This window comes from Condylura cristata, unplaced genomic scaffold (assembly GCF_000260355.1).
Source record: "Condylura cristata isolate star-nosed mole 26May11 unplaced genomic scaffold, ConCri1.0 scaffold00002, whole genome shotgun sequence".
Classification (NCBI taxonomy): Eukaryota; Metazoa; Chordata; class Mammalia; order Eulipotyphla; family Talpidae; genus Condylura; species Condylura cristata.
The window spans coordinates 62356646-62371391 of NW_004567103.1; the positions used below are offsets into that span (position 1 = coordinate 62356646).

The 14746-nt window shown below is 43.0% G+C and overlaps 1 protein-coding gene across 2 annotated transcripts in view; it reads right to left on the reverse strand.

Moving 5' to 3' along the window:
- KIF5C (kinesin family member 5C) overlaps positions 1-14746 on the reverse strand; it is a 147629-nt gene that overhangs the window by 84567 nt on the left and 48316 nt on the right. For both annotated transcript variants that reach the window (XM_004674667.2, XM_012727097.1), the window contains exons 2-4: positions 14261-14351; positions 7139-7212; positions 266-370 (exon numbers count right to left, since the gene is read on the reverse strand). In XM_004674667.2, the coding sequence (XP_004674724.1) occupies positions 266-370; positions 7139-7212; positions 14261-14351 (270 nt within the window). The remainder of the gene's footprint in view (positions 1-265; positions 371-7138; positions 7213-14260; positions 14352-14746) is intronic.

Below are 14746 nucleotides of genomic sequence, written 5' to 3' on the forward strand. Positions count from 1 at the left end.
GATTCATTACACGTTCCAGTCATAGCCACAGAAACCCACAGGCATATACCATCATGTTCCCACGCTAAGAAGGACTTTACTTTATCTCCATACTTAGAAGCAAATAATCTAGCTAACTTTTTCCTTAATCATTAAATAGTAAATGTAGTTGTGCTTACTTCAGGGATGTTCCTTGAATTAGATAAAATCACGCTTTACATTGTGCACTAAGAGGAAGGCAATGAGGGGCCCAGTTCCTCTCCTGGGCTCAATCCACAGCACGTACCTTGATGTGAAACTCCAGGTTTTCATCCATGGAATAGATATGGTCAAAGATGTCGTGTGCAATCCTGGGGATGATCCCCATGAGCTGAGGGTCATGCAGCTTCCCCTAGAGAGTGAAAAACACAGGGGAGCTCAAGAGTGCTGCAGGGAAATGTGAGAGACAGAGGGGCTGCATCTGGGGTTCGTGCAGCGGGGGTGCCCACACAGTGGCAGTCTGCCCCCTTGGAGAGCCACCTCACATGCCAGGGAGTTTCAGAGAGCCGCCTGACAGGACAGCAGAGCAGTCAGCAGAGGAACTCAACTTGCTCTCAGCAAGCTGCACCTGTTCTGCAGTTCTGAAGCTCCACGGGCTTCCCTGCTGCTACCACTCAGGGCAGGAAATCAGTGTGGAATGTGGATATGTGGATGGAAAAGCAGGAACAGGGCAAGCAAGAGGACAGAGAAGTTATGGGCGCTACAACATATGAAATGTTTCTGGGTTTGATTTTCACAAACTGACCAGAACCAACAAGTCTAAGATCATCGACTTTAACAGAATCACCTTGAGCGCTGAGTGCCATAGTTTCAGCAGTGTCATCGTTCAAAAATTTCTAAGCAATACCTTCAGCATCACTGTAAAAATTCAACCATGAAAATCTGTTATGTCAATTTCTTTTTAAAATCAGTAATTCCCAGCCTGAATGAGTTTTGACTGTTTCCAAAACTTAAACCCACTTTTGGTATATTCTTTTATTGTTCCCAGCCACATTTATCCCTCTACTTCCAACTTACTTACAGGTGGTAGGATAAATGAATTCTGTTTAATTCCTAAAAATACTAACTGGGCCCTCCCTGGTGGCACAGCAGATTAAAGCACAGCACTAAGAAGCTAAAGCCACTTCAACATGAGTTCGATCCCCACCCCAGAGGTGACCCAAATGGCGTGGGAGATCTCTCCTGACCTGCTTGCTGCTCCCCTTAGCAGTGTACTTCATCAATTGGCCTGTTCTGCTCCCCACTCTGTCTCTGGTAAATCCTATCACCACCCCTGCACCTCTGGCCTGTACCCTAGTTCTGTATGCATAAATAAATAAATCTTTAAAAAAAAATTACTAACTGTATTCTTAATATCCAGAATTTGCCACCTATTAAGACTTTCAAAAACTTGCCATAAGGCCCGAAAACAATTCCTAAAGATTTCAGTTTTGTTTTGTTTTGTTTTGTTTTAAGATTTATTTATTCATTCATAACTGGGGTACAGGCCAGAGGTGCAGGGGGGTGAGAGGATTCACCAGAGACAGAGTGGGGAGCAGAACAGGCAGATCGATGAAGTACACTGCTGAGAGGAACAGCAGGCAAAAGAGGAGAGGTCTGCTGTGCCATGGATGGAAATCTGGGATGGAAACTGAACACTCACCAAAGTGGCCTCGGCCAGCTTCTCAGTGCTGTGCTGCACTTTAACACACTGTGCCAACAGGGAAGGCAAAGATTTCGAAAGTATTTAAAACAAAGGTCTTCCCATGGACCTAAGTACAAAATTTCCAGAGCCTTCTTTATACCCACACTCAAATGAACGCTGAAATTCTGTTATATGTTAAACAATCCATCAGACACACATGCACACACACTCACACATAAGTCTACATGTCCTAAGGGATCAGCAAATGTATTCCCAGAGAAATTTCCAGCTTGTCATGACATTATAAAACTCTAGGAACAAATGGAATTGAAAGAACGACAGAAAACTCAGTTTATCCTTTAATCCTACAGGGATGCCCAACAAACTTCATGGCTTTGATTCAAGTCCTTATTCCTAACTGCCCCAATCCATGGAAGGTCTGCTTTGTTTTCCCCAATCAAATCTTTTTAAAGCAAATCTTCTCCCTGACAAGTTGACAATGTTTGAGTTATCAAAAGCAAGAATTCACATGAACTCTGATGTTAACTACAGCCCACAAGCAGTTTACATTACAAATCCATTTTCACATACCTGATTGCTGAACTTCTATTCTACTAAAAACAAGAGAAAAGTTGAATTCTGATAAATCTGGTCATCAGCAAAACACCCTCTCCTGGGAAAGTGGGTAGCTCCTCGGTGTGCCCCAGTGCATGAAGCTCAAGACATCATGTGTGTTTATACTGATGTTTTAGTTTGAATGCATATTCCCTAAGGTAGGAGTGGCCAGCACGTATGTATTTTGTTCACTGTCTATGACATTTCATGTCTTATCTACTGCACAAAGTTGTAGAATATAAGTTAAATGGTATAAACAAGGTAGTTAGTCACAGTAAATTAGTATTCTGTTATTCAGTTCATTACAGGTTTTCATTAAGCAGCTGAGTGTCTATTTGACCTGAAGAGTCTGAAAACACATTTCTATTCAGATCATTAACATACAGCACCATAATGAGTGAGACTGAGTCTCAAATATTAGCAACTTTACAACCAATGGGCCAACATAAACATGCAACAACTCAAACACTGACCATGTGCTATGGATTGTGGAAATTGCTGACAGAAATGATACCCAGTGAAAACTAATCTCTGTCTAGACAATTGTGGCGACGCCACTGGATAATCCAAACCCTAGTGTTCCCTGCACACCTCTCCAGAGCCTTATTTTTTTTTTTTTTAAGATTTACTTATGTTTGCATACAAGAGCTGGGGTGTAGGCCAGAGGTAGGGGGATTGTGAGAGGATTCACCAGAGACAGAGTGGGGAGCAGAATAGGCAGGTTGACTGAAATACACTGCTGAGGGGAGCAGTGGGCAAGACAGGAGCAGTCTGCTGCACCATATGGGACAGCTTCCTGACTAGGGATCAAATTCCTGTGCAGTGGCTAGTGATAGCTTCATAGCGCTGAGACTTAAAACCTTACGCCACCAGGGAAGCCTAAAGTTCTTTAATAATTCATCATAATCCTTTTGCTTCCTCAGTAGTCCAGGGCCAAAGAATGACTAGTAATCCAAAATCATTATAATTGACTGAAATTTGGTTCCTTAGATGCTCTCATTTCAACAGATTTACCTTCCAATTGATCGTTGGCTTCCACAAACACTGACAATCTTTGTTTGCCTTTGTCAGGAGAGGACCCAAGGCACAACTAGAGGAGAATCTAGGCACTCCCTGTTTTGTTTCCCTGCCGCAACTACCCCAACTATTTCATATGAGAGCAAAGGACATATTCATTTGGGGAAGGGAAAAAAATCACAAAAGTGAGGACCAACTCTACCAGAGGGGCTACAACCTTGATCTAGCTCACAAGCTCAAGAGTGAGGAGGGTGTTTATGCTCAGTAAACTGAGCCTGCAAAACAGTGTGTGTGCCTATACATGTGGGGGGTGTGTGTCGTCTATTACGTGGGTGTATATAGTATTGATGGGTCTGGTGTTGGAAGGGTGTTGTGTACGGTGTATGTGTTGAAGTGTATGGCATGGGGTTTGTGACATGGATGTGTGTGGTATTGCAATGTGTGATATGGGTTATGCAGTATGGATGTGGTATAGATGTGTGGTGGGGTGGGTTTATTGTGTGTGTGGTATGGGGGATGTGTGATAAGGTGAGTGTGACATATGGTGTATATAAGGTGTTGATTCTTCTGATGAGAATGTAGTGGGAGGAGGGATGTAAGTGTATGTGAAGGTCTTCACTGCTTCTGTGTTACTCACCTTTGCAAATGAAACACACATGTACATAATACCCACTACACAAATCCTTCAGGCGATAAAACAGAAGCAGAGAAACAATAACAGAATTCAGAAAACAGAAAAATCCCTTCAAACATGGATGGCTTCCTTGAGGAACACCAAATCTTGAGGGATGAGTAAGATTTAGCTCTTCCCTCAAGATGAGCTTAAACACAGGATGTAGGCAGAGAAGATGAAAGCAGAGTAATGCAATTGAGGTGCAGGTCCTGGACAAGAACAATGCCCACTCAGAACATGGTGCCAGGTCTAGCTGGCTGGAGGGCCAGATGGACTTAAGTAGCAAGGAGTGCATCACTTCATCACCTCTTTTATCTTTGCATCCTATATAATACTCTTCAGAAACTTTCCTGCCTGTGAATGGGGTGCACATATGAAAAAAGAAGCCAGACCAGGCCACTGATCACTGAACACTCATTCTGCTGTAGCCACAGTTGTGTCCTCTACCTTCTGAGTACTGTGTACTGTGTCCTGATGGGAAAGTAGGTGACCTGTCAGCTCACAGGAGCACCAATGCATTAAAAATCTGTTGGCTGGCTTGGCTAGTGGGGTGAGAAGGGCTGGAAGACAGGGAGCCTGTATGCTTTAGATGGCGTCCAGGTGTCTCTTTGGACAGACGAAAAACAAGTGTCTCTCCCCCACCCCAACCCTCTATCTAACTGCATGAATTTGCTGAAATAGTAGGCAAAGTGAGGACAGGGTGTGGGCAAGCCCAGCCCAGCCTCACACACTGAACAATGGGCCAGCCACCGCCCCCCCACACACACACCATCCTTCCTCAAGCCAGGCCTGTAAGCAATAGCTGCATGAACACTCAGCCCAGTTGCAACCATGTCCTGCCAAGCTTAGCACCAACACTGTTGAGTGTTTCATATTTTTGCTGAAAATCTGCCTTATATACTCCATCTTCAGAAGCTAACCTTTCCAATTTTATGTAGGCTTATCTGTTTGTTCCCTTCAATAGAAGGTAATGGAATCACCACTGGATGTCAGACAAAAAATGGGGGGATTAAAATGAAAAACAACTTTAAAATGTGACAGCTCCGTCCATTCAGAGTTAACATCCCCTTCTAAAAGCCTTTGAAAATCACCATGTGTAATTCTGAATACATAAAATCCTCTTTAGATGGTGTAAGCTCCACAGGGTTTTTAAAATTTAATTGCATTCCAGGGTCCTGTATTTCTTGGTCTCCTACAGTCTCTGTAACTTCAGCTTGGGGTTCTGCCTTCCCTCTGATTTCCTCTAAAATATCCCCTACCTTTTCTCCAATCTATAAATACCCTAAAGAAAGAACCAGATAAAGTAGGGGGTAACACCCCAGGAAAACTCTCCCTCTACCCTAAATGTGTGATCTTCAAAAGTCGCAATAAAGAAAAACTCATTGCAATCAATTTTTTTAAACTGATAAGGGTGAAGAGATGACAGAATTTAGGCAATTTTGAGTCCCCCTTAGGTTGCCAGGAATCCCCCTAGGTAGAAGTTCTGCTGTGGGGGTTGTGGAGGGTACCCGGTGAGGCACCAGATGATCTCACTTAATAAAATGCTTCTGGGTTTAGTTTTCACAAGTTGATATACCTCTTTGTCATCTCCTTACATCCACCCATCCACCTAAAACAGATTTTACTCTAGGCACAAGACTCTCGTCAAATGGTTCACAATTTAAAGATCTGATGTTTAACTAATACCTTATAATTCTCAAAGATGAATTAATCCCAATGATAGAAAGGTCACTCTTGTAAGAATTTTAAACACTGCGATTTTTGTTCTTGTTGTAGATATTGCTTGCTAGTTTTCCAAAGACCTAGAGGCTCACAGAAAGCCTCATGAGATGCTCTGTCTGTCCCTTATGACCCATGAAGGAGTTTTTGTCCATGGCTAGTGGAGGTCTTGGGATACAGTAAATGTATAACTGCAGCTCTTCTAGCACCTAGAAGGTTAAGGATCTGGAGCCTCATAAGAGAGGCAGGTGGGTGGCCAGAGCAGGAGTGTGGGGACTCCTGCAGCCGGGTTTCCAAGGTGAATGCAGTAGGATGTGAGGTGCGGGCGCGGTGACACCCACTCTCAGGGGAAAAGTATTTTGCTGAAGAAGAGGTGGCTAATAAACCTGGTGTCAGGTGTGCAGTCTCTGAACTACTTTGTCTCCAACAAAATGAGTGAGTCAACACAAGAGAAATGAGATCCCCCAGCGTGGCACCCCACACTTGAAATCAATGTGAGCAGAATGTCAGAGCCCTGAAGATTTTACCCTTGTGCCTTTGAAATCTCTTCTTCAATAGGAATGATTCATAAGTTAAAGTGAGTGTGCAGCTGCCATCACAAGCATAGTCCCAGGGGAGCACCATCAACGAAAACCCTAAATTGGAGGGATTAAGGATTTGTCTTAGTCTGCTCTTATTCAGCTAAATTCCCCAGCTGTCCTCTGTGCACTTTCTTGTTATAACCACTCTTACACCTCTCCTTACCTGTCAGGTGAGTTCACCTGACAGAATTAGCCAACCCTGCAGACCTTAGAGGTATCCAAAATTAAAAGGGCAGGAAAAGAATATGTAAAGGAGGCCAATTCAGTCGGTTGAGTGGCCTTATCTGGAAGAGAGCCTGGAGCACAGAGCCCCACAGCCAGTAATTTGAGCTGGGGTGACACCCTCAAATGCCCACAGGGGACAGAGGGAAGATGTTGAGTACAGGTGCCTATTGCTCAGCGTGTACATGGAGTGGACTGCGTCCACCCAACAGTCACATAAAAAACTGCATGTCCCTGTCATTTTTGTTTTATTTGCTCTTTATTAACAATCCTCCAATTAATTCTTTATTGAAATACCATTGGTCGCTGTATTAAATAATACTGTTACTAAGTATTATTTTGGAAGTATAGTCATGAGTGTGCTAGCACTCTCACCCAAAATCTTCCACCATAGCCCAGTCCCCACTCTCTTCTTGCCCCCCCATGCCAATTTTTTAGTTGAATATATTACCACTATTTGGATAGTGCTCTCAACAAAGGCTTTTTCTTAATGCAAACGCCCAAGATTTTATTACTTGCTTCTATTTTAGAAGTCCTCAAGGATGCAATAAATTGGCCAAACATAACCACCCCCTTATCACCAGTAAAAATGCCTCGCACAGTTCAAGTTTCACTGGCAACAGCAGGTCAATTCATATCCAAGACTGCCACAGCTCATTGCAATCTTACCTCCATGGTGTGCGTTTTTCCTGATGAAGTCTGTCCATACGCAAAAATTGTCCCATTATAGCCTTCAAGGACATCTGCAAGGAAGGGTGGAAATTAACTCATTACTTTAATCATGTACTAGCATTGGTTGCATATTTTAAAATTACATTTCCAAGCGGTTCATCTCATTTTTCAGACAAATGATATATTTCAACCCCATTTGCATTTTAAGTAGAATGGTGAGATTAAAAACAGAAGTGAGGGCCTCCATAGGTCCATAAATAGGAATGGACTCACATTCCTACCGAAAATATTAATGAAGAAGGAAACACACTTTCTCCCTGTAACACCTAAGTCAAGATCAAATCCAACAGTATGCTTTTTTTTCTTTTAATAAACGTACCTGTTTCCTTCTAAAAGGTGATCTCTTGAGATCAGTCCAGGTAGTAAAATGGGGAGGGAGAGGAGAGCAGAAGGCTATGAGCTCTACAGGGAGCAGTACAATAAACTTCCTTTCCAGAAGCTCTGATTTGGGCCCATTTAAATGCTGGCCTAGGGGGCCGCACAGTGATGGATTCACACGATGTCCAGACTGGGCTCCCATGGGATGGACAGGGGTGGGATGGACAGAGGTGGGACGGACAGGTCTCTACTCTGTATACTGTGCCACACAACCAGCCCAGGAACCAATGAGGCCTTGACTGAAAGTTAACGCCTGTTTTTGTTTTTTTCAGTGATTGTGCTAGCAAGATGGCCTAGGCCCATCAGCCTTGGGATTTCTTTCAGTTGCACAGTAAGCACACAGTACACACCTCACTGTTCCCACGTCACACAGAAAGAGTAGGATGGGAGGCTTATGGACGGAGGCTGCTTTTGCTGGAGAATAGCTGTGGGAATTCTTTAAAAGCAGCAAAGGTAATTGAAATATATTTAGCACTTGTTTCCCTCCTGCTTTCCCAAGACCCTCCTTCAATCCACAGAAATACCACCAAAAGAGGAGTAATGCATAATTAATACCTTTGACCCACCATCTCTGCAAAAGGAGAGGAAGTCTTCATTCTTATAAAAATGGTGGAGTTGGGCCCTCCCTGGTGGCACAATGGGTTAGGATGCAGCACTGCAAGTGAGCCACAGCTGCCTCAGTACGAGCTCAATCCCCCGCCCAGGAGGTGACCACATGGCGTGGCAGACCTCTCCTGACCTGCCCGCTGTTCCCCTCAGCAGTGTACTTTTGTCAGTCGGCCTGTTCCGCTCCCCACTCTGTCTAGTGAATCCTCTCACTGCCCCTGCATCTCTGGTCTGTACCCCAGTTCTGTATGCATAAATAAATTTTAAAAATGGTAGCATTGGGAAAGGGACCCCACACGGAGGTATCCCCTCCAGGGCCACATACAAAAAATGTCAAGTCAGGCAATCTGCTCCATCTATTTCAGGCCCTGATGTTTCTTTGATTTGGGATCTAGCTTGTCCGATGCTGGTTAGCTTTTGCTGTTTTGATGGGTTTTCTAAACAAATTTTTCAAATATATTCTACTGATCTGAGGCTGCTAGAGTATAAGTTGGGATCAGAAAAGAAAGTGGGATTTTCCTTTAGAAAGCTATAAAAAGAAAAGCTAAGTGACAGGATTTTTTTTTTAATCCCAGCAGCCCTCAAGAGATTTCATCAAGCTATACTGAGAGGGAGAGAGAAAGAGAAAATGTTCACACATATCAGACTTCTGGTAATGGTTTCCCAGGCAACTAGGGAAGCAGAAACTTGATGATGGTTATAGGGGTTGGAGGTTCAAGCTTCAGTGTTCATGAAAATGCCAACTTGCCTGAAGAAAAAACTCACTGAGCCGCAAATGGTGGCCAGAGAAGAGTGCTTCTACATGACAGTGAACATGATACATGCTCTAAAGGAAGCACAGAAAGACAACTCCCACCCCCACCCCCACCCCCCGTGGTGCTTTTAAGATTCTATAGTCATGGCCAAAATCCTGGCCACCATCAGAGCACTAATGCTTCTATTTATCAGCTTAAACATCTCCCCTCAAACTGGAAGGGCTTCCTTGCCTTCAGCCCTAGCACAGGAAGCACACTGGGACCACATCCAGGAATGAGGACTGGGGTGGGGTAAGGACACCTGGCAACCTCTGCTCCCTGTAACGGCACACATGCCCAGGGCGGGGCGTCTAAGCCACCCTGCACACCTAAAGGGAATGCAGCTCAGAGCTGGAGCCCAGCTGACAGTGAGAAACCCAGCACAAGCTCCTCACTCTGCCAGGAAGCAGTGGGCCGGATCCTCAGCATTAGGCTGCTTTAGAGGCTCCTAAGACCAGTCATCCCTCTGAATTCACTCTCACAAGCAGGACACACAAGCCAAGTTAGCTCCTATCTGGCCACCACTTATCAAGCTCCTGGGGGCTCAGGGACCTGGGAGTGGTATATAGCAGATCAGGGGGCTATACTGGAAAAACCTCTGACTATTTATTGCTGCTGTTTCAACACTGAATATAACTACTTTTTTTTTTTTTTTTCAAGAAAAAGAGAACAGGTAAAACCCTAATCAAATAAACTTCTTTAGGTGCTTAAAGTATTTTAATCATGATATAATTAAAATACAGTTGGTGAACCCCTCTCCAACAGATGCCGCCCTCTATCCATGAGGCAATTGTGATTAGAAGGTAATTTTAAAAGAAAAGAAAAAGCTCATGGAACCCAGCAATCTCAATTTTCTAGTTTTGTTTACTAGCCTACATTTGATAACCAGTGGAGGGGGGAAGGGAAGGAGGGGACCTGCAGTAAAATCTGTGAGTCCTTAGGTTGGGCCATTGAGAGGACAATGCAGGACGCAAGAAATCAGGGAAAGATGTGAGAACAGGCCGCACTGCGCAGAACACACGCCAGCCCATCCTGATTCCGACAAAAACAGCCCACAAAAAGGCACTTTCATCACGGTGAATGGCAGTTCCTGGGCTGGAGCAAAGCATTTGTTTCAGAGTCTCTGCTGTAACAAAATGACTATGTAAACATGCCAGCCATGCAGCAGGGAGCAGGCGCAGTCAGACAGAACCTCTCTTTGTGACAGGGCCTGGCGTGATGTGATCTCAGCTCACATCACACCATCAGTGGTGCCCCCCCCCCCACAGCACACAGCCACCCAGCTGCCCGCCAAGCAAACCCAGTGGCAGACTCCACGGCCAGTGGAAAGAGCCTTCTCACTTCCGAGAGGAGGACAGTTAGTGAGAACACCACTTGTCTGGTTTGCAGACTTCAAAAGTCAGAAATCAGGTTTTGTCCTGAATTTTGCTGGTTTTGAGTCTAGGTCCCGCCAGAACAGAAGCATTAGTTCCACTGTAAGGTAAGAATCGGATCTAAATATCCCTGTCCTGGAGGCGACTGCTGCACCTGCTACCAACCTCCAGGTGAGATGGAGGCTATTAGTCATTCCTGGCTTCAAATCTTCTTAAGGCTGTTGCTAGCTGACCATATTGTTCAAATAGACCATGTCTAAAAACAGTAGAGACAATTCTGTTAACTACCAGAGCGCTGGGCCCAGCCATTTAAAGGTAGCCACAGTGGCGACTGTGCCCAGGTGAGAGATAGAACACTACATTTTCCAAACATGTCTCACTACATATAGACAACCAGGACAACCCAAAAGTCCTAGAACCACAATCTTGATCCCACTCCCTCCTCCCTCTCTTCCACGCCCATTCCTACCCCTGTCTTTTTGTATTTCTTGCTCATAATCTATATGACCTTATAGAAAAGGAACTCTTAATTACTATTAAATGTTCATTATGGGACCACCAGAGAAACGGAAGCATGATAGTGCAGAAAAATTCAGTCAGAGAAACTCAGCCTTGAGTTTCAGTCTCCCTCACTACCCATTAACTGACTTGGCTAAGTTACTTCACCTCAAATTCCGTCGTAATACATGGGAATAAAACTCACATTTCATTAGTAAAGATTTCAAATGCAATGATATAAATGGAAAGTATATGTGGCAGGTACCTGACATATAAAAGAATCTAAACACTTTTGTCTTAAAAGTCATATGAAAAATAGTAAGAAAATATATCTAAAAGAATCTGAAGTTTAAACCTCGTCAATGGACTCGTGTTGCTTATAGAATTTCCTTGCTGCCTAACTTGAAGACTGCCCCATGCAACCTGTACCACAAAAAGTGCCCCAACATGCCATATAATTTATATCTTTATGCCTTTATTTCTGCTTGTAAAATCCTGCCATATTCTACAGTCATCATGATTCAGCCTTCCCAAGAAACCTGTCCCCACCCACCAACATCAGTATCCAGTGACTCTTTCCTGTACTCCAATAGCATCGCACACACCTGCCTTAAGCACAGAAAGCCCATGTACATGGTAATTATAGGGGCACCTGTCTCTCTCCTCGACACCAAGCTTCTTGCAGAGTCTAACACGTTTTGGTGATACCAGTCCCTAGCAGTGCTTGCATAAAAGGAAAAAATGATAGAAGAGACCAAATGTGAGAATTTTAAACAGAAAAGAACTGGGAAACATGAAACCACTTTCTCAAGTACTGAAGGGTCTACATCTAGTTAATCTAGAAGGCAAATGCCCAGACTGGCTTCTAGAGACAGGGACACAGTTACCAATATTTCAGCAGAAGCCGGCTGTAACCATGGTTTTTAATTCCTAGGGTGTCTACAAGAACCTTCCTGTTTACCATGCTAAGAATATAACCTCTTCTATAAGAAAAGGAGAATTCTACATTTTCAAAGATTTTGTAAAACACACACCAGACAAAGATAGGAGTATCAGGGATGATAGGACTCTACAATCAAGTATTTGAAAAAAAATTTTCCAGCCAGTAAAGTTAAAAGCAAAACAAAACAGTGAGAATAAAGCAATCCATCAATCCATTTAAAAGGGATCTTCCTGCTCTCAAAAAAAAAATTGGTCTTTATAAGAAAGCTCACCCACACACCACATTACCATACATCACAGTGTCTTCACTGACCTTCAACTTTATTCAATATTTGGCCTCTAGGAAAAATGGCCCCTGGCACATTACCTCCGTTTCCTGACTAACAAAGAACTCCTCTGCAAGGGATCTCCTCATGCCCTATCTCAGCTACACCTGGCATACCCTTACCGATCTACATTTACTGACATGGAATTACAGGGTCATTTTCTCTCATGTAGCTTCAGTGAATATTTTAAAGGGTTAGATCAGGAGGGGTTGGGGGCAAAAAAAGAGATCAGATTTTCACCATTCCCCTAAGAATTTACTGGCAAGGGACAATGAAGTACTCTTTATTGTTACAAAATGAATACACTCTTTATGGTGCCTGAAAGATGTGTGTTTATTGTTTCAGAGCCTAATTACGTTCTTATTGCTTTTCTTTGTGGCTCATCAATAATAGGCCTGGATTTAGCCACGACTAGGTCACATCTGCATGAGATCTGCCCAGGTATACTGCCTGTTTCTGACATTCCATACTGCAGAAAAACTCAGACGTTCAAAGAGACCCCAACTTTCTAGTGAACAAAGATTCAAAAATTATTATTATTATTGCTTACTAATCACAGGAATTTTTAAAACGGAGTGCACCCATCTCTAATTACAACATCAACTCAGAAAGGGTAGGATGTATTTAAATGGCTTTCATGCTTCGCACAGCATGTGGCAAATACTATTTAGTTCTGTTAATGAAGGGGGAGAGGAAAAAAAGGAAATCCTGCCTTGTGTGATTAATCTTGCTTTAATAAAAATATGGAGGAGCCTGATAATAAAGGGAGGAGGGGGCTGACTACAAGCAAATTAGAACTGTGTATGCCAAACAGGGAGGAAAACATTTAGATATAGAAGCAAAAGGACCTAAGTAGAGAAAACACAATTGCCAGGAGATAGAGGCCCATGCCATTAATTCAAAAAGCAGCTCAAATGCAGACATTTTTCTCTCTTCAGTTTTCTATAATAATCTTACTGTGAAGACCTTCAAAATTAATTGATGTCTGCAACCAGAATGTGAATAACCATACATCTCAGCAAGGAACATCACATGCTGACGGGAGTCTCCCACGCAGGTGGCCAGGGTCAGAATTAATCTAACAGATGTACCCAGGGCTGATTTTCATGAATTTCAAATAGGTTAGTCAGCTCAGCTTTTAAAAGCAAGCAAATCTAACACGGCAAGGTGTTTCTGGTTTTGTTTTGGGCTTTTGGGTTTTTGGTTTTCTTGGTTTTGTTTTTCACTTTTTTCTTTTTCAATCCAGAGCTGCTATCGAGATGGCAGCATTAAGATATTTAAAAGGACAATGCCCAGCATTCAAATTTGGAGCCAAGGATTTGATGATGAAAAGCAAAGTAGCCTGTGCTGCCCCTCAAGTCTGTCCAGATGGCATGCACCCCCACGGCAAGCTCCAGCCTGCCCCTGATTTGAAAGGGCAGGGTAGAGCATCATGTAAATTGTTTCATCTCCCTGCTGCTATTTTGACACAAATCCTGCAGGGCCGAGGCCAGTCTCAGAGAAAAGGACAGATCTCTAAGGCACAATGTGGGCTTCAGGCTACCTGTATGGAGAAACACCTGTCAGAATTTGAGTGGAGTGGTTGAAAGTGGGTTAGGTGAAAGGGTGGTTAAGGAAGCCAGTGTGACAAGAGCCATTTAATAGTAATAAGGTAATGTGATTTAATGATGTGGTATAAAATTCCTTCATGCCCAAGGATTTTCCAAATACATGACTTCTTTCTGAAGAAACAGTGTCATGACACATATCACCCAAAAATAAACTAGTGAAGCATTGGGAATATGTATTTTCTCCTTCAAAGGAAAAAGGAGTTCCTACACCTGCAGCAGTATTTTAAAACCACCACAGAAATAATGGAGCCATAGCTTGCCTGGCTTTTAAGCTTCAAGGTGACAGAATAACTCTGCCAAAAATGGTAGCAAAAGAAATAAAGAAATCTCTTTGGAAAGGAGGTATAGAGAGGTTAAATAACTTGTTTGGCATCATAGCAAATCAGGACCAGGACTCAAACTATAATTCAGCATTTCCAATTAGCAGGCCTCTGCTTATAGTCAAGGCACATTGATTCCTAGGCTGCAAATATCACTTAACGTTTTCAATTACCCTGAAAGACGCAGGAGGAAATAAAGAAACAGCACTCACCTTTGACAATTTGCTTTGCACACGCATTGTAAACCTGCTCTTGGGTTGTGCTGGGAGGCAGCACTCTGTCAAAGACATATGGCTTCCCTTGCTAAAAAAGAAAGACAAAAGAAAGAAAAAGGTGGAGGAAACACATTAGAAGTTTAGAAACAAAAAGCACTACTATTAGTAGTTAAGCCATACGCACTAAATCACCAATCCTATTCCTTGTGGCAGAATCTTTTCAAGACCAGGAAATTTTTAAAGTCTGAACACACATGCATTTTTGTATGTGTATGTATACTGCATGACAAGAATCTGGAAGAACAAAGAAAGGTTTGCTTTATTTTTTTAACTTGAAATACTTTTCCTGATAGAAGATGGGTAAACATTCTTTTCTTTCAGTTGAACAAACATTTACTTTCTGAGTGCTTACAATGAGACAGGCACTAGGATAGATGCTGACCACATCAGAAAACAGTCCTGCCCCTATGATGCATTTAATCA